General features: G+C 42.6%; 1 protein-coding gene across 12 annotated transcripts in view; it reads right to left on the reverse strand.

Moving 5' to 3' along the window:
* The window catches only part of KATNIP (katanin interacting protein), a 181,367-nt gene that overhangs the window by 22,837 nt on the left and 135,837 nt on the right, over positions 1-22,693 (reverse strand). For 11 of the 12 annotated variants that reach the window (XM_073362645.1, XM_073362649.1, XM_073362647.1 and 8 more), the window contains 6 exons: positions 19,559-19,736; positions 15,580-15,745; positions 10,157-10,314; positions 9,592-9,656; positions 5,728-5,838; positions 842-981 (listed from right to left, as the gene is read on the reverse strand). In XM_073362645.1, the coding sequence (XP_073218746.1) occupies positions 842-981; positions 5,728-5,838; positions 9,592-9,656; positions 10,157-10,314; positions 15,580-15,745; positions 19,559-19,736 (818 nt within the window). Of the gene's footprint in view, positions 1-841; positions 982-4,776; positions 5,839-9,591; positions 9,657-10,156; positions 10,315-15,579; positions 15,746-19,558; positions 19,737-22,693 lie in introns of all 12 variants that reach the window. The other variant, XR_012161174.1, reaches the window with a different exon arrangement.

Below are 22,693 nucleotides of genomic sequence, written 5' to 3' on the forward strand. Positions count from 1 at the left end.
ACCAGGTCTTGAACTTTGCATTTCAGGACTGTCCTGCCCAATTCGGGACGGGTGGTCACCCCACCATGTAGTCAAGCCCTAAGTCAGGATTTCCCCAACATAATAGCCAACATCAGATCTCATGTTAGACCTTCTTTGGAAACTTCTAACCTGCCCAATTCTGAAAGGTTAAGTAGAGAAATGTAAATGTCCACGATACAGGTGTGCAAAATGGTTCATCCCCAAAAGTTAAACGTAGGCCAGAACTAGTCTGGTTTATCTTCTTTTCCCTTTCAGATATTAGAAACCACACACAATTTTAAAATGATGCTACTAGAAGGGGATGGATTACTCAGAACCTTGGGACATGGAACACTCTGCCTGTCCCTTCTTGTTCACTATTTTCAATTCAGAGCAGTTCAGCAGACACCAAAAGTCTTAACCATTGGCTTACATTAAATGAGTTGGTGTTCTGAGCCCACCTCTCAGTGGACAGGTGTCCACTGCACAAGACACATGCATCTGCCTCCCTTGTTGGTAGTCTCAGCTGAGAGGCCAAGGATCTACATACCCTGTTGCTAGAAGTGATGCCTCCATGTCAGAGTGCAGGCATGGGGAGGTGGGGTGGAAGGGGGGTCACAGTGTGAGGAAACCTACATTGCTGTTGTCCATGCTGTAGCACTTCAGGAGACAGAGGATTTCGTTTTGAAAGGTGTCAGTCCAGAACTTTTCACTGGCACTAACCTCACTTTAAAAAGCATACACATACACACACATGTTTGTATATCTATATCTTTGCACACATGAGACATACAGAGCACTCAGATGTAATGAAGAGGTGAAAACAGAAAAGTATTCATACCAAACCAGGAAGAATAGGTGCAAGCCACATGTGTCTGCCATCACCACTGTCATTAACTCTGTCAATCAGTTTGTCTGGAGTTCGGATATCTCCACACACCCCCTCTAAAATGTTGACACTGTCTGGAAAAGCAGCAATGTCTGAAACAAAACTTAAGCTTAACTAACCAAACAGGAAGAGTCAAAAAAACCATCATTTTACAACCTATGTTTTTTCTACCAAACTTTGTCATAAATGTATTCTCTTTAGCAGTATAAATTATAAAATCCTTCCTACAGCTAGGCTGATTGGAGGACATTTATTGGTGACCTTGTCAGTTAACTGAAGAATTTAGGGCCAGATTTTCAAAGGTATTGGAATAAACCAGCAGATGGCACCTAAGTGCGAGCAGCCAAGTCCTGGAGGATCAGTGGCCTACAGGGACAAGAGGTCAGAGGAGTCCATGGCAGCTGGGACGAACTGGGGGGTGGGTGCCATCTTGTCTGTAGTATGTGTGTGTGTGTGTGTGTGGGAGGCGCTTTGGTGGAAAGAGGAAGGATTGTGTTTCCCTTGGTGTGGGTATGCATGAGTCTGGGGGAAAGGACAAGTTGCGAGCACTTCAGACTCAGACTCGCTAGTATCCTGAGGGCAGGTGATGACCAAGCAGTCAAAAAGCAGCGCCCCACCAGGCTGGAGGCTCAGATTGAGCAGCCACCAGAGAGCAGTACACCTCACCAGGCTAGTGCAGCTCAGCTTTATGTGCCCCACCAGTGGGATTAGAGGCCTTGGGTGGAGGAGCTAAAGGTTTTGGGCACCTCCAGAGGCAGGAGAAGGGATTCTGCTGTTTCATTGTTGTTGTTGAATTCCCTTATGTTTCTCACTACATTTAGCCCATTGGTCTGTACACATTCCCATGCCTAATATTCCTGTATAGAAATGGCTACAAAACTCCTGTGTAATTCAGTTTTGTGCCAGGAGTTTCTGGACCTCCATAAGCAAAGGAGGCAAATGCCAGACCTGGCAAGGAATAGGTGCACGCTCACTACCTAAGGACATCTCCAGCATATGGGGAAGGGGGTGTTTGGCCTAGTATTTAGGAGCCTATTATGATTTTTGAAAATGCCTACACGGATTAGCAAAAAGAAAAGGAGTACTTGTGGCACCTTAGAGACTAACCAGTTTAAATAAATAAATAAATAAATAAAGTCATATATAAATAAATAAATAAATAAATAAATTGGTTAGTCTCTAAGGTGCCACAAGTACTCCTTTTCTTTTTGCGAATACAGACTAACACGGCTGTTACTCTGATACATGGATTAGATATGCCTAACTCCCACTGATTTCAAAGTAGGTATCTCTGACTTCATAAACACAGTTCCATCTTCACAGATGAGAGTTTCCTCTCCATACTCTCTGTGATGGACCCAGTTTTTTTAGGATGAATTTAGGAAGGTTCCTTGTGTGCAACTCAGTTCAGGGGATGTCCATGGAAAAAATAATCATCCCCAGGGGTCCGAGCAGGCTTTTATGATCTCTTTGAGCTTTGGATCTAGAATGCCATACCTTTATAGTTTTGATAACCATTTGCCCAATGGTGGTCTGTATGAGTAATCCCAGGCACATCAGTGAATGAGTGGGTGTGAGGCTGCTCTTGTCATGATTTAGCATAAATCTGAAAGATAACAGCACCCTAATGCCGGTGTTTGTTGTCTGTTGCAATTCAGTTCTGTATCTTGTCTTTGACAACTAAATAAGGGAACAAATGAATTTCTTTGGTTCTGACTTGAGCCACAATTGTTCCCATACCTCTGTGAATATGCTCAGAGATGTCTGAAGCGTGAAGATTCAAATCTATCACTGCCTGAATGATCTTCTTATAAAAGTAAGAGTTTATTTACTATGACTTACTGTTCTAGTGGTAAGGTGACATGTGTCTCTGGACAGAGAAGTAGATGGTATGTACTATTAAATGCCTTAACTTTACATTGGCTTGTGGTTTTGTAATAAGTAATGCAGTATTTTTGTCTGCAGATAAATAAATACTTCCTCAGCAAGGGGAACAGTCTGCCATGCTTGTCAAGACACTATATTCTAATATTATCATCAGTCAGGAGAAGAGGTTTCAGACTTCTTTACAGGGACCATTCAACCACAAGCTCTTTTTTTACAAGACAGATTTAGGAAAAGTCTTCCTGATCTTGGATCACTTTCAGAAGTTTAAATCATTGGTTCTCCCAAAGCTTTGAGACCATCCAAAAAATCTCAGCCTTCCAATTCTTGCAACTTCTGGAAACCATGGTTTCCTGTGAAAACAGAGTTTAGTGGGCCATGCTGCATTTTTGAGATCTGCAGCATTTTCTCCTGAGTAACTGGAGCTACCAATCTGCCAGCAGAAACAAACTGCTGACTCTTCCTCGTCCCATTCAGACTCACAGCAATGAGGACTCTCAAGGAATCTGCTCTTGAGAAAATGTTTCTTGGAACCACTCTCTACATAACCAGTTACAAGCCTCTCCAGCTAGAGAGACAGAAAGCCAATTTGTTTAAATCAGTGGACAGCTGGGTAGAACTGGTATCACTATTGTGGAGGATGAGGGGTTACTTCAGGAAGAACTGCACCAGGAGCTACATCTCAATACCAAGGTGGAATGGTCAGAGCAGTGGTGAGCAACCTGCCACCTACGGGCTGCACACAGCCTATCAGGGTAATCCACTGGGAGCTGCTCGCGGCCATGCCTGTGGATGGTCAATGTAAACAAACGGTCTCGTGGCCTACCAGTGGATTACCCTGATGGGCCATGTGCGGCCCGCAGACCGCAGGTTGCCCACCACTGGATTAGAGAGTGAGAACACCCTAAAGGAGCACATGTGTGGAGGAGCAGAAGAAAATGGAAATCTTGAGTTAGGGATCTCAACCAGGACAAAAGTCTGAAAGACTTAGTGTATCTGCTAATTTTGGAGAACTGCTCCTCCCACTGCAGGGATGTGAGGGAATATGCTGAAGGAAAAGTACAAAGGAAGGGAGAGAGATCCTTTTCTTGAGCAGAACAAGGGAAGAAGCTTTGAAGCAGAAGCTGGAGTTTGAGTGTCAATCATACCTTGGAGCAGTGGGTTACCCAGAGGGAAAAGAAGCTGGAGACTAAGGCTAGTGAGCTCCTGAAACTGGCCAATGAAGCATTAGCCTATACACTGTGGCAGAAGAAGCTGTGTTGCAGTGAAAACTGGTCCAGGACTGTGAAGGATGGTGTGACCAGGATACTAAAACATGGGTGGAGACCTGCATTCACATGCTGAGCGCAGAAGTTGATTAATGGGAAGCTGATGTAGATACAGGGGAGTTGTTTGACCCCTCGAGGCTCCAGAAAGGCCTTCCAAGAAGGACAACTGGCTGTTTGTCAAAGGACCAGGCATCCCATGGCATGAACACTCAGAACCAGTGTACAGAAGAAGCTGCAATAATGGCAGTAGTACCCAGCAGACCTATATAATAATGAGCTGGAGGGAACTGGAGGAGAAGGCTGCTATGACTGATGGGAACTGGGCTGAAATCCCTGAGACATGCTCTTTATGGGAAAGGTTCTTAGTGCAAGTGATAAAGTGGGAGCAGAGGCTAAAACCCCTCAGAGCTGAAAAGGAGACTCGGGAACAGCAGTCTTTATTGCTATAGAAGGAGCTAACTATACTCCAGAACCAGCTTAATGTCAAGCAAGGGTTGAAGTCTGACTTGGAGAAGGATAAAGAACTAGAGGGCCTAAAGGCTGAAGTGGCCACCCTGCAAAAAGATCTGAAATATTGCAGAGTAAGGCTATACAGAATGAGAACAGGCTGGTGAAGGAGGTACAACAGTCAGCTGAAAATAAGAGCTGCCCTGCTAAAGCTATAAAAACATGGGACCATGAGAAAACTGCAAGACAAAGCCCCAGCCACTATGCTACTAAATTGAAGGTACCTACCCCGAAGAATAATGAAAACTTGTGTGGTTCTGTGGTCCAGAACATCATTCAAAAATATTCTGGGTGCAGGAAGAAGGGCAATGGGGGCTGCTGAGTGAGCTGTTAAAAGCTGTAGAAAAATAAAAGGGTGACATTCTTAGTATTCAAAAATCCTGAGAGAGGTATGAGCTTGAATAAAGACAGTCTTCATTCTGAGAGGTGTGCTTGTGTCTGCTGTAGCCAGGGAGGCTCCTCTCCAAGAGAGCAAGAGGCTGCCTCAGACCAATGTAACCATGGTAAAAGCCCAACATTGTTGACTGCATTCAAGAAGCTCATCTCTTGCATCCCGATTTCTTTCCATTTAGTGGTAGTTTGGAACCGTGAATCTGTGCCAAGGCACACAAGCCAACAAAAAAAAATAAAAGTAAAATAATAAAAATAAATTAAACAATCAAAATGAACAGCTCTAGTCTAACTAAACTAAATAGATAACTAGCTCAATCAGCAGGCACTGGGAACAATCTGTTCCAACAAATCCAGGTTATCTTAAGCTGGTGAAATTCCTGGTCCGTCTGCTACTGTGGTTGTAAGGAACTGAGGCAGCTGGAGCCAACCCCTCCCTTCTATAGCTTTGCCTTCAGAACATTCAAGAACAGTGAGGGGAGGGGCAGGAGGAGCCATGAGAATGCTCTAATGGGCACTACTATGAAAAGGATCCACCAGTCCAAGCTGCATTGCCAGGCCCATCCCAAGAGCCGGAATGTGAAGAGGCCACTTGATGAAGCAGCAACATTATGAAATTCTGCCTCAATAATTATCACCAAAAACTCAAGAGCAATCACAGCAGTTAGTCAGGAGAGGTAATACTGCACTTTTTGTATAGGTCAGCAGATGATGGTAGGATAGGGTCCATCAAGGACTGAAGAGAGTGTGTATGCAAGATAAAGGGAAGCTCAGTCTGGTAAAGGATACTGTTTTCAGTGAGTAAGATTTTGTCTCCATGTTCGTTATACAACTCTAGTCCATTCAAACCAATATAGTATGGATCACCCCAGCTCGTTAGAAGCTGAAACTGGAAAATAACTGAAAGATGTTATTAAGGAAAATTTTGATTCCAACGTTTTTTCTATTTCAGAAGAAAGTTATAAGAGAATAGTAAATCTCTACGGTGAATAAATGACTGTGCAACCTTTGCTCTGCCCACTTGTGTGTATGCATTATGATACTGTCTTTAATTACTGGGACACACATTATTTAGTACATCATACATTTTTTTCTACAGCCTTATTTACATGGGTAACATCTTGCATTATTCTTTTTCATTCTCTTATTACTTTCAATAATTCATTGTCATAATGGTGAAATATTCCTTCCTTGACTTAGACTGCTTCTGCCATAAGTTGTCTTCTCTCTAATTAATAATCTGCATTCACATACTGTACATATTCTTTTCCTCAAGCATCACAGTCTTCCCTAGGTGCAGGTCACATGATGAGCCAGCTAACTATGAAACTAAATAAGCTATGCACAAATACTCAACACAGGTATCCTGATTTGCAGTTCAGGAGAGGATTCAGGTAACTATAAAGCCCACTTAGCTAACAGCTTATGTGGGCTACAATTATTTGGAATACAGATACATGATTGTGATGCCACAGGGGACAATTATGATAATCTAGTCTCGTCTCTTTCATAATACAAGGCATAGAATTTATCCCAGTAATTCCTATGCCAAGGACAATAACTTCTGATTGAACAAGATCATGGCATTTTAAAAAAACATCCAGTTTTGATTTAAAGAGTTCCAGGTGATGTGGAGTCCACTACTTCCTTTGGTAAGTTGTTCCAATGGTTAACCACCTTCACTGTTAAAAAAACTGTACCTTACTTCCAGTCTGAATTTGACTAGCTTGAACTTCCAGCCACCGGACTTTTGATTAAATAGTTTGTGCTAAGTGAGATTTGAAGACCTTGCATCACCCTTTTAAGTCCTTGTGCTGGACTAATCCCAGACCCACATAGTAACTGGGAATAGGAATTGCCATCCTGGATCAGGCGAGGGTCCATCAAGTCCAGACTTCTGTCTCCAACAGTGGCCAGGGCCAGATACTTACCACAAAAGTGCAAGAACAGTACAGCAAAACAGTACGCAGATGTGGGATAATATGCATCTCCTAAGTATCAGAGGGGTAGCTGTGTTAGTCTGTATCCACAAAAACAATGAGGAGTCCGGTGGCACCTTAAAGACTAGCAGATTTATTTGGGCATAAGCTTTCGTGGGTAAAAAAACCCCACTTCTTCAGATGCATGGAGTGAAAATTACAGATACAGGGAAAAATATACTGGCACATGAAGAGAAAGGAGTTAACTTACAAGTGGAGAACCAGTGTTGATGAGGCCAATTCAGTCAGGGTGGATGTGGTCCACTCCCAATAACTGATGAGGAGGTGTCAATACCAAGAGAGGGAAAATTGCTTTTATAGTGAGCCAGCCACTCTCAGTCCCTATTCAAGCCCAAATTAATGGTGTTAAATTTGCAAATGAATTGTAGCTTTGCAGTTTATCTTTGAAGCCTGTTTTTGAAGTTTTTTTGTCGAAGTTGGCTACTTTTAAATCTGTTATTGAATGTCCAGGGAGATTGAAGTGTTCTCCTACTGGCTTTTGTATGTTATCATTCCTGATGTCTGATTTGTGTCCATTTATTCTTTTACATAGAGACTGTCCGGTTTGGCCAATGTACATGGCAGAGGGGCATTGCTGGCATATGATGGCATATATCACATTAGTAGATGTGTAGGTAGATTAGTAGATGTGAGCCCCTGATGCTGTGGCTGATGTGGTTGGGTCCTCTGATGGTGTCGCTAGAGTAGATATGGGGACAGCATAGGCAATGGGGTTTGTTACAGGGATAGGTTCCTGGGTTAGTGTTTTTGTGGTGTGGTATGTAGTTGCTGGTGAGTATTTGCTTCAGGTTGGGGGACTGTCTGTAAACGAGGACTGGTCTCCCAAGGTCTGTGAGAGTGAGGGATCATTTTCCAGGATAGGTTGTAGATCGTTGATGATGTGCTGTAGAGGTTTTAGCTGGGGGGCTGTACGTGATGGCCAGTGGTGTTCTGTTATTTTCCTTGTTGGGCCTGTCCTGTAGTAGGTGACTTCTGGGTACCCGTCTTGCTCTGTCACTCTGTTTCCTCACATTCCGAGGTGGGTATTGTAGTTTTAAGAATGCTTGATAAAGATCTTGTAGGTGTTTGTCTCTGTCTGAGGGATTGGAGCAAATGCGGTTGTATCTGAGGACTTGGATAAGGATAATGGATTGCGTGATGTGTCCTGGATGGAAGCTGGAGGCATGTACGTAAGTATAGCGGTCAGTAGATTTCCAGTATAGGGTGGTGTTTATGTGACCCTCACTAATTTGCACTGTAGTGTCCAGGAAGTGGATCTCATGTGTGGACTGGTCCAGACTGAGGTTGATGGTGGGGTGGAAATTGTTGAAAACCAGGTGGAATTCTTCAAGGGCATTCTTCCTGAGGGGCGATATCATGAAGATGTCATCCATGTAGTGCAAGCAGGGGAGAGGCACGAGGGGACGAGAGCTGAAGAAGAACTGTTCTAAGTCATCCATAAAAATGTTGGCATACTGTGAGGCCATATGGGTACCCATAGCAGTGCCACTGACTTGAAGGTATAAGTTGTCCCCAAATCTGAAATGGTTATGGGTGAGGACAAAGTCACAAAGCTCAGCCACCAGGTGTGCCGTGGCCTCATCAGGGATACTGTACAAGGATACTTGTAGTCCATCCTCGTGTGGAATATTGGTGTAAAGAGCTTCTACATCCGTGGTGGCCAGGATGGTGTTTTCAGGAAGATCACCAATGCATTGTAGTTTCCTCAGAAAGTCGGTGGTGTCTTGAAACTAGCTAGGAGTGCTGGTTGCGTAGGGTCTGAGGAGAGATTCCAAATAGCCAGATAATCCTGCTGTAAGAGTGCCAATGCCTGAGATTATGGGGCGTCCAGGATTTCCAGGTTTATGGATCTTGGGTAGCAGATAGAATACCCCTGGTCGGGACATCTCCTTACCACAAACAGAGAGAGGCTTGAGCCCTGAGAAGCAGGGGGATTTATAACCTTTTAAACCTTATTTTTAGTGTTTACTGTTATAACATTGAATAGATCTGATATTTGTGGAAATGTCCAATCCTTCTTTGAATCTCATTAACTTCTTTGCCTAAGTGACATCCTGGAGCAATGAGTTTGTGTGAAAAAGTATTGCCTTTTATTGCTTTTGAATTCACTGTCTCTCAATTACTTTGAATGTCATCTTCTTCCCACTTGGATAGAGGGAGAAAAGAAGTTCCCAATCCAACTCCTCTATTTGGGAAAATTTATTTTAAAATATATAATTAACATAGTTTAGTACAAACCATAGTTACGTCCTGACCTACATTCATGTCAATAGTTTTTGTCCTTCCTATTTAAATCATATCCAGCTTTATTCTGTATGGAGGATTATAAAAACAAGAGGCAGTTTTTAGAATTGATCCTGAATTAGAGACAGAGCCAGTGAAGAGTTTGAAGCTGGGGTTGCATATTCATGCTTTATTGTACATGCAATTTATATTTATTTGTATTTTAATGATGCCTCTCTCATGCTTTAGGTACCTCACTTAAATTAAAACAAAGCCAGCTAGAGGAATTCTGAAAATGCTGGGGTCAAGAGAGCAGGGATTCAGGGAGACCAAAAAGAACAGAATTGCAATACCCATAATAATAATAATAAAAATAATCACAAGATACTAAATATAATAATACAAGTGAGAAAATGATAGGAAAGGATACAACCACATGGCATCAATGGTGCTTCATAGTCCATACTAGCTTGTTCCATCCCCCTTGCATTAATTCTGCCAAAATACACAAGAAAAATGTTAAAATCCTGACATATTTAGTAAAGAACAGACACTCTCCACCAACCCCCCCACCCCCCAAAAACACACCAAAAAACAAAAACAAACCAGTGAATTTGGAGAATTTATCCATCTGCTTTCAGCACAGGAATTCTCTGAGAAACTACAGGAAGAAGAGGGCCTTATTTTCACAGCTGAGTGCAGAACTCCACATCTATTTTGTATACACATTTATTTCTCCATGCTAATTGTCCACTGTGCATCTAGTTGGCCACTTGCACATACAGTCTTTGTACGCACACATGAAAATTAGGCACACAACTGAGGGCACATTTAAGTGCATGTAATTTTAAAAAAGTATGCCCAAAGTACTTGATATTTGTATCCATGCACTTCATAATGCATCTGCTTCAGGGAGGCCCATCCAAACAGACTACCTTCAAGGAGTAGGTAAGAGAATATGTAATATTTAGAATAGTAAGAACATTCCACTTTACCTGCCATATGGTCTGATAATCTGTTGGGGCTTCAAGTAGTCAATGAAGAGAATTTCTTGAGCAAAGTCAAAGTGACAGTTGCCTGGTCCCTTTCGGATAAGAAAGCCCTCTGTCGGGGAGATACAATGTCCATCCAGTGAGACATGGACAACCTTAGCCTTGGGAAAGAATACCTTATTTTAACATATGGATCTAATAAAAATATGTTTTAATTTCACTGACTGAAACAACTTGATTATTAAAGATACTTTTGTTGTATTGCACTTATTTCATCTCCCTTTTGACAAATTCGTTGGAATCTGAATTCTTACAAAAAACAAGGCGTAAAATACATATACCTCACTAGTGACACAAGAAATGTAAATCAAAATGTCATTGAGACAAAAATTCCCAGGAATAATGAGAGTGCTCACACTCAGAGCTTAGCTTCCAATATGCTAATTTTAATTCCTAGTAAAATTCCATTAAAAAAACCCTTAATTTAAAAGGGGCTGAGGCTGGTTAAGAGTGACATCCCACAACACCAAACCTAAAAAGCAAGGAAGTAAGGTATGAGACATTGCTATGATCACTATTGAGCCTGTGTGAAGTACAGAGGCTCTCGGTAGAAGTGCTGAATTTTTAAATTTTAAATTTGAATTTTAAAAGTAAAAGATTTTATTTTAATAAAGGTATCACTTTTCCCTAGATTGTTGTTACATTGCTGTTTAAAGTTAGTAAATTTGGTTTTACTAGCATCAGCAAAATACAAACTAGTAGCTACTTAAGTAACTGCTTTCACCTGTAATAAGAAAGGACATCTGTTTAACCTCAGAATTAAGAGGAAGAGAGTTTAGCTTTGTGCTCTGGAATGCAAGGTTGAACGTTTGAGGAGTGACTGTTTATAATCCCAGTTTTTGTCAGATCTGCAGTTATTAAACTTGTTTGGGGTTTGGGTTTACCCTGAGGGATGTCACACCTACCCACCTTCATCCTTTTGAAGAAAGTTTTTGTTTACGGAAATTCCTTGCTTTTTAATACAGTAAGTGTTGCAGGGCTCTGGGAGGCATATAAGAGGAGATAGGGATGCACTCCACGTCAACTTTTGCCATGTATATGGGAATATGGATGGAGCAGGGATGCTTGCAGTGAGAGGAAAGAGTGCAGAATGCAGGGAAATAACACAGCTGGGCTCTTGGTAGTTGCCTTCTAGTTTTAGCCTTTGGTGTCATGTTTCCTGGCTCTTCCCAACAACTAAGAGTGTTAGAAATGTCCTTTTAAAAAATGATAGCTAAAATTCAGATGTATTCACATGACTCCAGGGGCAGAGGCATTAAGAAACACACCAAATATCACACAACTCGTAACAAAATTGTGAGGGTTGGCAGCACTAAGCCCCAGCACTGCAGCATGTAACTTCTCTCTCGGGGAGCTCTTTCCACTGCTCTCCACCATAGTCGAGGATTGTGTCACAGACTATCTCCCTGCAGTTTCCTAGCCAAAGCATAGATGGCAGCCATCTTTTCTGGGAGCAGCCTGTAGCAGCAGCCCCACCGGAAATGAAAGAGCCAAAAGGTAGCCATCTTGAGTTGGTACAGCCTTACATTCAGATGGCAAGCAGGACTCTTAGATGTACTATATTTCAGTTGAATCAGGCTCCCAATTTGGAGAGGAGAGAGAGAGAGTCCAATCCAAAAATCTACTTTAGCCTAAGGAAAGAAGCATGGAGCTGGGTGCCAGGAGAGCCCAGGCTGAAATCTCACCTATTCTACTCACTGCTGCTTATATTTGTGTGCATTTTACAGCTCTTATTACTGAGCCATACCTCAAACACCTATTTGAGAAGGCAGTCAAGTATCAGGCATCCCATTTTACCAATCAAGTAGCAGAACTGCACAAGTTAATTTCTAGCACAGTTGGGAATAGAATCCAGTCCAATAATTTGACAGAATTTAGTCTCAACTACACTGACAAACTAATGTGAAAAGTTATCCGGTTAATCATCAGTAGGCCACCCCACCCCAGTGCGAGGACTAGAACCCAGTATTCTACAGCTGACTAACAAATAGTTACTTAACCCACTGGAAACAGGTACATGTCACTTTCCCCTCTAGTGGTTGCTCCACTGAGAGAACAACAGTTATTCCTGCACTTCAGGCGCTAGAAAGATGGGCTGGGAATGTGATGGTCTGTGGTTCAAACTCTGCTGTGACCCTCACAGGGCTCCCTGATGGCTGCACAGTAGAAGTCGTGATTTTCCAAAAATTACAAAAAGGCTTATTTAATTCACACAGTGAGAAAATATCCTTAGACAAGTTTTAATCTGCCAACTAAGGTGAATGTGACATGTAACAAAAAACAGGTGTTCCACATTTGGGTCATATTTCACACATTTTGTTCACTGATGTCACACACTGGCCATTTGGTGGCTGAGAAATTTGGCAGCACAGTTTTTAATGAAATGGGGGCCATTTTTCTGAGGGTAGCCTGTGGCTTCAGTCCCGTTGGAAACAATGGGAAATAGTGGCAATTTTACTAAGCTCACTCCCCTTTCACTTTGGAGCAAATTCTATGGCATCTGAGTTCCTGGCTGTTGAAAACAGATTTCTTGGTGTGTCTAGGATGGTTGTTGGATCTGTGGAGGTAAGTGTGGTGATCCATGGGTTTCTTGTACATAGTCATGTGTATGGTTCCATTACTGTTGCTAATTATGGTGTCCAGGAAGTTGATGCTGTGTGGCAACGTTCTAGAGAGAGTTTCATGGATGGGTGGTGGTTGCTGAAGTTGTGGTGGAAATCTAGGAGAGAATTTAGGTAATCTGTCCAAACGATGAAAATATCATTGATGTATCTCAGGTATATCATTGATTTTGTGGTACCTTTCTCCATAAATTCTTCCTTGAGGTAGCCCATGAAGAGGCTGACATATTGGGGAGCCATCCTAGTACCCATGGATGTTCTCATGGTTTGGACAAGGTGTTGTGACAGTCTGTAACCTTATGTTCACCACTTTTACAAGACTATGACAAATTTTGTACAAAGTATGCCTTGTGAGGTATCATTTGAAAACTCATAATCTGGTGAACATTATTGTCCTGGTAAAATATGTGTGGCAACATTGTATGTAAAGTTGTTAAGTTCTATTGTATATGGCATGTTCCAACTCTGGTGAAACAGCCTCAAACCACTTCCCCAGAGACAAAAAGCTAGCCAGCACCACAGCCAGCGTAATCATATGGACTATCACTTGATTAAGCGGCCACTCTTTGGCAGGAAGAAGGGTGTGAGCAAGACATTTATATCTTAGCAATAGAACAGCTGAAAGTTACAGTCCAACAAACTTTTGGTTGCCTGAACCCCAGCTGGAAATGATTCTCAAAGAGGAGGAAAAGATATAAAAATGAGGAACAAATCACCTGTCATCCCTTTCTCTCAGATCACAACATCCACAATATCTGAAGGAGAAGGAAATGAACATTGAACTGGGGGATGGATCCTGATTGAAAGGCATTCAGCCAGTAAGACAGCAAAATCATGTGGTGAGAGAGACATTTTGCTTCAAATTCACTTTGCTTGTTAAGTTTGCTAGGTATTATTTTGCATTTTACCTTTTATTTCTTTGTAACCAATTCTGACTTTTATGTCTCATTACTTGTAATCATTTAAAAGCTATCTTTCTATAGTTAATAAATGTGTTTTATTGTTTTATCTCAACTCGGGTGTTTAGGTTGAAGTATTTGGGAACTTCATTTGGGATAACAAGGTTTGTACATATCATTTTTTATTATGAACTTTCTGTGAGCTTGTATTATCCAGGAAGGTATTGGGCAGTACAAGCAGCACATTTCTGGGGGAAAGTCTGGAACTGAGAATTTGCTGGTGTTGCGCTACAGTGTAATTCATGGGTGGCAGGGTGGCTGTCTGAAGCACTTTTGCAGTATAGCTGGGGATAATTTATATGCTGTGAGTGGGCAGGCCAGGAGTGGTTGCTTTCATAGCGAAGCAGTGTAAAAGGCACCCCAGGAAGGAGAACTGAGGGGACACAGCTGTCAAACAGTCCAGCTTGTACCCTGGGTAATGTCACAGATGTCTGTTGTTAAATAGGAATTTGTGGGTGAATATGAAATGGATGACAGGTTTCAGAGTGGTAGCCATGTTAGTCTGTATCAGCAAAAACAACAAGGAGTCCTTGTGGTACCTTACAGACTAACAAATTTATTTGGCCAGATTGGTCACTTCAATCTCCCTGGCCCTTTGTATGGTGAGTTTTTTGAGGATGGTTTCTATGAGTCCTGATATTCCTTCACTAAGTGTACTGTGGCCAGATGTGATGGGTCTGCCTGGGTTCCCTTGACAGCTTGATGACGTTGGGGTGTAGTGCAGTGTCCATATGGTGGGTCCTGGTGTCATTGTTCCTCCCAGGCGTGGTGTTCTGTAGACTGTGGAGCTGGTGTAGTTTGTTTTTGTGTTTGATGGCTGTCATCAGTTTCTTTTTATAATTGTTTTGGGTTTCCTGCATGATCGCCATGTAGATTTCCGGATTGTTTTCTTCCAGTGTGTGGGAGTATGTGATGATTTCTTGTTTGAGGTGGTCTCTTCTGGGGTATATACGTATGTATGTCATGATAAGATTATTGTGGAGAATGTGATAAGTTACTGCGCTTAGATAAGGAATCACCCTCAGTGGAGGTATGTGAGGCTGACTAGCTTCTCTGCTATTATATGTAGGGAATAGGCTAGATGCCCATTAGAGGTCCCTGCAAATCCAAATAATTTTCTATCAGTTCTCAGTTCTTAGAATTAACTAAAATGATTCCATAGGGCTTATGTTCACTGCCATAAACTGTAGATTATACACACTATCCATTCCTATAGAGTGGATGGGAGTTGTAAGACCTGTTTGACATGCCTAAGGCTTGAGGTTTTAAATGTAATGAAGTCCCACAACAACTGAGGCATCTTTTAGAAAGAAATTCCTGTTGGCATTTTATACAGTGATAAAATAAACAAAAATAGAACAAAAATTACCTCCAGCTAAGAGAGCACATGGAAGCCCGGGCCCCACAAACTGCTATCAGTATCTCTCCTAATTAGATTTTCTATGAAAGAGTGGCCCACACTCTAGAACCTCAATACTTTAGGAGCTAATGCCATATGGAAGGCGTCCATGCTGAGTCCTCTCCCCACCTAGTATTTACACCTACCCATTTGTTATTATCAGGCCCTGTGAATTTCTTAGAACTATCTCTGCCTCTTTTTCTTGTATTTGTTGTTTGTGAAGGAAGACAGCAAACCTGCCATTAAATCTGCCATTAAACTCAGAGTCAGATAATTTAGAAGGATTTATGCTATTACATTAAAGCAGCGACATTCATTTATCAAAGTACACATTTTCTAATGGGTGGTTAAACACTTCTGCTGGCAGTGCCACTTTCTTTCACTCACCCCTCTATAGGTATCCTCTGGAGATTTATTATAGTTCCAAAAGCGAAGCCCTGCAATATTTTCAGCTTTATCAAAATGGATTGTGATCATGTGATCTTCCCCATAAGTGAAAGGAATAAGCCACATATGATTATCTTCAACAGTGATGTTAGTCCCATCTATTAACCTACAAACAGAAAAATCCTTTAGTGATAGACTGGCAATTGTTAAGCAACGGAAAATAGCAAGAGAAAACAGTATACAGAAGAGGCCCAAAACTGATCGCAGGAAAACCTGTGCCTTATTTCTATTCTGAATTTGAGTAGCCAGCCTCCAGACATTAGATTTTATTATGCCTTTGTCTGAAAGTTAAAAAAGCACTCTACACTATATCATCATGTAATTAAAAACAGTGAGTAAAATTTTCTAAAGTGTCTAAATCACTTAGGTACTTTTGAAAATTTTACCCAGTATCATACTTACAAGAAGACAAATTAATGTTGAGTTAGGTAACCTTAATTCTGGCATTTCCTAACTTTTGATTGTTTGACTTCATAATTTAATATTTTAACTAGTGTTTTATATGTTTATATTTCATATATGTGAAAGGGGGGCAGGGAGAAAGAGAATATATATGGAAAAAGATAGAGAACACTATGTAACCTGATAAACGAGTGTAAAAGGAGAAAGAAGGAAAAGAGGAAAAAGACTGAGCAATCATGAGGTATGATTGCCATAAGTATAGGCTTACCCATGCTAGGTTTTAGCTTGCTAAAAATTGCAGTGAATATGTGGCAGCATGAGTGGAGGCTAGCCTGTAGTTGCCACCTGGGCTGCCATGGCTTCAATGCTATTTTTAGTGAGCTAGCTGGATCAAGGCTAGCTGGCTACACCTACATATGCTGCAGTTATATGCAGGCCGAGGGACGTACCGGCTGCCGCTTCCCGCAGCCCCCATTGGCCTGGAGCAGCGAACCGTGGCCAGTGGGAGCCGTGGTCGGCCAAACCTGCGGACGTGGCAGGTAAACAAACTGGCCCGGCCCGCCAGGGGCTTTCCCTGAACAAGCAGTGTCCCAAGTTTGGGAAACAATGCAGTAAATGAATGTGGTTCTCAGTTTTGCATTTGGTGAATATATTTTCATCCTGGTTCATAGAATCATAGAATATCAGGGTTGGAAGGAACCCCAGAAGGTCATCTAGTCCAACCCCCTGCTTGAAGCAGGACCAATTCCCAGTTAAATCATCCCAGCCAGGGCTTTGTCAAGCCTGACCTTAAAAACCTCTAAGGAAGGAGATTCTACCACCTCCCTAGGTAACGCATTCCAGTGTTTCACCACCCTCTTAGTGAAAAAGTTTTTCCTAATATCCAATCTAAACCTCCCCCACTGCAACTTGAGACCATTACTCCTCGTTCTGTCATCTGCTACCATTGAGAACAGTCTAGAGCCATCCTCTTTGGAACCCCCTTTCAGGTAGTTGAAAGCAGCTATCAAATCCCCCCTCATTCTTCTCTTCTGCAGGCTAAACAATCCCAGCTCCCTCAGCCTCTCCTCATAACTCATGTGTTCTAGACCCCTAATCATTTTTGTTGCCCTTCGCTGGACTCTCTCCAATTTATCCATATCCTTCTTGTAGTGTGGGGCCCAAAACTGGACACAGTACTCCAGATGAGGCCTCACCAATGTCGAATAGAGGGGAACGATCACGTCCCTCGATCTGCTTGCTATGCCCCTACTTATACATCCCAAAATGCCATTGGCCTTCTTGGCAACAAGGGCACACTGCTGACTCATATCCAGCTTCTCGTCCACTGTCACCCCTAGGTCCTTTTCCGCAGAACTGCTGCCTAGCCATTCGGTCCCTAGTCTGTAGCTGTGCATTGGGTTCTTCCGTCCTAAGTGCAGGACCCTGCACTTATCCTTGTTGAACTTCATCAGATTTCTTTTGGCCCAATCCTCCAATTTGTCTAGGTCCTTCTGTATCCTATCCCTCCCCTCCCCTCCAGCGTATCTACCACTCCTCCCAGTTTAGTATCATCCGCAAATTTGCTGAGAGTGCAATCCACACCATCCTCCAGATCATTTATGAAGATATTGAACAAAACCGGCCCCAGGACCGACCCTTGGGGTACTCCACTTGATACCAGCTGCCAACTAGACATGGAGCCATTGATCACTACCCGTTGAGCCCGACAATCTAGCCAGCTTTCTACCCACCTTATAGTGCATTCATCCAGCCCATACTTCCTTAACTTGCTGACAAGAATACTGTGGAAGACCGTGTCAAAAGCTTTGCTAAAGTCAAGAAACAGTTAGTAAGCTAGGTCCTTAAGCTAGATGATATCAGTCTTCCTTTTTTAGGCATTAAAAGGACAGCAATTGTAATTACCTCAGTTTAGAGCAGACGTATAATCTAAAAAGAAGAATGAGGTTTCAATGCAATAACTTTTAATGATTAAAACTTTATGATTGCAAAAGTGAACCACTCAAAAACCAGGAAATGACAAAGTTAATGTTGCCCATGTAGTCTTAACTCTGCCCATGTGTTTATGCAGCATGATACAAGCTTTAATTAAATCACTGCACAGTATGATTTCCGAGAACCTCTGCAGTGTATGTGTAGAATCATACCCACTGAAGGAAAAGGTGTGATAGATTTATTTCTAAATAACTTAAGTCTGAAGTAAAATAACATTACACTAAGTACTTATTACAAATATTTTAAAGAAGTCAAAATTAATTGTTCATAGTGATGTTACTATTTGTAATAATTTTTTTACGTTTGTGCCAAAAGAGTGCTTCCTGCCTGACTTCTGAGTGCTTAATTATGCAACTGTAACATTTTCTTTCACAAGTTATTTTAAGAGAATTCCTTAGGTTTGTTATTTTTAAAACATGAAAAATGGCACATCTGTCCTGTGCAAAATATTCACTTAAGGAAACAAGGTCTTGCCTAAGTCACTACATATTTTATTCTCTGAGGCAAGAACTCCAGTGTTCTCTTGTCTCACTGAACATGCTCCTTGCACCATTAAATGTTGTATGCACTGTGCACACAAGCTATTATTATTTGTAATGCAGTTACACCTAGATGGCCAATCAGGGATAAGAGCCCCATTATGGTAGGTGCTGTTTGTACATATGGTGAAAATGTGATCCTGCCCAAAGAATCCAATTAATTTTACAGAAAACTTTACATTCTAGGCACATAACATATTTCAAATGCATGAGCCATGCACATTGAATGAGGTGGAGCTACCAGGAAAACTACTTGAGCATGTGTGACATGCAGTTTTCATATGGACATAACTCAGCCCATAACCCATTTTCACTGGAAAACTGAAAGGTGTTTCTCCATAATGAAGACATAATGCTTGACATAGTTCCAATGTTTACCTCTCTATTTTAGTGCACAGCTTTTTTTTTTTTTTTTTTTTAAAAGGGAACAAGAACCTATATTTGCTCAAACTTTCCAAAAATGATTAATACTTGGGCTGAGATCAGGTCTGCAAAATTGTACTGTATAGTCCAGTGGTGGGCAACCTGCGGGCTGCATGCAGCCCATCAGGATAATGTGATTGTGGGCAGCGAGACATTTTGCTGATGTTGACCATCTGCAGGCATGGCCCCCTGCAGCTCCCAGTGGGTGTGGTTCGCCGTTCGCAGCCAATGGGAGCTGTGGGACGCGGCGGGTCACAGGGACGTGCTGGCACAGGATTCTGGAATCTGACACAGGTCATAGCTAATGATGGCACAGCTGCAAGTTTACATTATTATTAATTATTATTATTGTTTTGTTATTATTATCATCATGATATAGTAAGGGTTAAACAATTATACATTTTATAAATGTAAATTATATGTATTTATAATAAGTTCTCATTCATTACCTCTAAAATCTCAGACTAATGAGAATATTGAGAAGACTATCATGGAAACAGCCCACACAGGACGAAACACTTCAGGAGATACTTAGCGTTTTCAGTTGTTTTCCTACTTACTTGTCTAATGTTCTGGAATCTTCCATGTACTCTGCAAGGTCATTTAAATCCTGTGGTGAAGCAGAAATCTGAGCCATAGTAATTGGTAAAGCCTGACCATCCTTTCCTACTACTTCAAGTCCAGTCAGTCCAAGATAATGTGAGTCTCCCCAGGATAAGGTGAAATTTAGCTGCAGACCTAAAAATAAGAATGAACACATACATATTTATCAGTCAGTAGCAGGAGGCACCAAAGAAATGATCCTAAAGCACATATTAGCACAGAGGTGGGCAAACTTTTTGGCCCAAGGGCCACATCGGGGTTGCAAAACGGTATGGAGGTCTGGGTAGGGAAGCTGTGCCTCCCCAAACAGCCTGGCCCCCACCCCCTATCTGCCCCCTCCCACTTCCCGCCCCCTGACTGTCCCCCTCAGAATTCCCAACCCATCCAACCTCCCCTGCTCCTTTTCCCCTGCCCGCCCCCTCCCAGGACCCCCTGCCCCTAACTGCCCCCCCTGGAAACCCTCCCCATCCAACCCCATCTGCTCCCCATCCCCCATCCTCCCTGGGACCCAATCCAACACCCCCGCTCCCTGTCTCCTGACTACCCCGCCCCTGAACCTCCGCCCCATCCAACCGCTCCCTGTCCCCTGACTGCCCCCTGGGACTTCCTGCCCCTTATCCAACCCCCCGCTCCCCTTACCATGCCACTCCGAGTGGCAGGACAGGCTTATTGGAAAGCCTGTGAGGTGGGCGGGCGCAAGCTGTGCTGCCCCCATGGCAGCATAACTACAGGGAAGGGGGGACAGCAGGGGAGGGGCCAGGGGCTAGCCTCCCCGGCCGGGAGGTCAAGGGCCGGGGAGAACGGGCCTGTGGGCTGTAGTTTGCCCACCTCTGTGCTAGCAGATCAGTTTATTAATCCAAACCTCCATAATTAGCATGCAACAAGAAGAAGCACCTCCTTTCATTTTTTTCCAGGTGCATCCAGAAAAGTTAAAAATAACAGAATGCAAGTTCAAGGGCTAAGATTTGCTAACAGTAACTGGAGATAGCAGGGGATCTAAGGAATCCAGGGTAGCTTGTTATCCACAATGATGCAGGAGTTTCAAAATGTTTAGGAGCGGGCATGCAAATGTAAACTCTATGCCTGCAAACTCAGCCCATCAAGTCCATTCAAACTGCTGCTAAGAGCATCTTCCTGACAGAACGCTCTTACGATGTCACCCCCACTACTGCCACCTTTTATGGTTTTATGCAGAGTCCCAAGATTTTGACCCCTGCTGCAGGAGCTCTGGTGATGATGTGAAGAACTCATGCCCTCACACAATTTTGGAGCAGCTGGCTACACTTACCTCCATCCCACTTCCAGGAGCCACCTGATCCTCCTTTCCCTGTTCCTAGCTGTCACCTGCTCTCTTGCTCCTTTCCCCGTTCCTAGCTGCCACCTGCTCTCCCCCTCCTTGGTCCCAGCAAGTAGCTGCTTCCCTGCCCCTTCCCTTTCCCTGCCACCAACTGTCCCCACCCCACATGGAATTATGGAAAATAGATCCTATTAAACTAACTTGATTTTTTTTATGAGACTACAAGTTTGGTGGAGAAAAGTAAGAGTGTTGATGTAATATACTTAGACTTCTGTAAGGCATTTTACTTGGTATCACACAACATGTTGATTAAAAATCTGAAAAAGATTTGGGGTGGGGACTGGATAATCAGTTGAACATGAGCTTCCATTGGGACGCTGTGGCCAAAAGAACTAATGAGATCCTGGGATGCATGAACAGGAGAATCTCAAGTAGGAACAGAGAAGTTATTTGATCCCTATATTTGGCACTGGTGCTATCACTGCTGGAATCCTGTGTCCAGTTCTGGCACCCTCTATTCAAGAAGGATGTTGATAAATTGTACAGGGTTCCAAAAAGAGCCATGAGAATGACCAAAGGATTAGAAAAAACGCCTTATAGTGATAGACTCAAACTCAATCTATTTAGCTTAACAAAGAGAAGGTGACTTGATTAAAGTCCATAAGAACCTACATATGGAACAAATATTTAATAATAGGTTCTTCAATCTATCAGAGAAAGGTTTAACATGATCTAGTGTCTGGAAGTTAAAGCTGGACCAATTCAGACTGGAAACAAGGCATCCATTTTTAACAGTGAGAGTAACTAACCATTGGAACAATTTACCAACTTTTGTGGTGGATTCTCCACCACTGACAATTTTAAAATCAAGAGAATTTCAGGAGGGGGAAGGCAACCTTTTTTGACATCTGTACTGAACTAATCCCAGAGCTGCAGTGACAGCCTACCAACACATGGTGCCCCATGTCTGTGGGGATATGAGTCACCATTGCCATCTGGAAGCTGGCCATCCCCAAATGCTATTAGCCAACCAGTTTGGCATGGGGAGATTGACTGCTGGGGCCACTGTCATCTATGTATGTATTGCTATGGAAAAGGTATACTGGGTTACAGAGCTTGGTAATGCTCAGGGGGTCGTTAATAGCTTTGCACACTTGGGGTTCCCAAACAGTATAGGGGCCACTGATGGACTCAAGTGCCTCCAAGTGCCTCTATTTGACACCCCTCTCTTCATACATACTAGGATCTTTTGGAACTCAGCTCTTTTTACCTTAATGAATAATGGACAGTTTGCCTCCAGGATCACTATGGACATTGATGGTGGGAAGGTTGCTCCAGTTATCCTGGGAGACCTGGCTTATCCTCTGCTTCCCTGGTTAATGAAGCTGTTCACAGGATGCCTCAACAGAAGGAACAGTTCAACTATTGCCCTACTAGTTGCAGAATGGCAGTGGACTACACATCTGGCCATTTGAAAAGGAGGTGCTGCTGCTTCTGGAATAGGTTGGAAGCAGCAGAAAAAAAGTTCCAACAATTATCGCGGCATGTTGGATTTTGAACAATATTTGTGAGAGTAAGGGAGAAAGCCTTAACAATGGGTGGGAGGCGGAGATGCAGAGACTCACTCAGCAGTGTGAGCAGCCACCAAGGCATCCTACAGAAATAGCTGAGGCATTATTATCAGAGACGCCTACTGCTGTTATTTTGAGTCTCAGGGCCAAAAAATGTGCTGTGAATTATTTCAGGTTTAAGGATTTTCTGTGTTAAATGGGATGATTCACTATGTATGAATTTT

Source organism: Lepidochelys kempii, chromosome 10, assembly GCF_965140265.1.
Source record: "Lepidochelys kempii isolate rLepKem1 chromosome 10, rLepKem1.hap2, whole genome shotgun sequence".
In the NCBI taxonomy this organism is placed as follows: Eukaryota; Metazoa; Chordata; order Testudines; family Cheloniidae; genus Lepidochelys; species Lepidochelys kempii.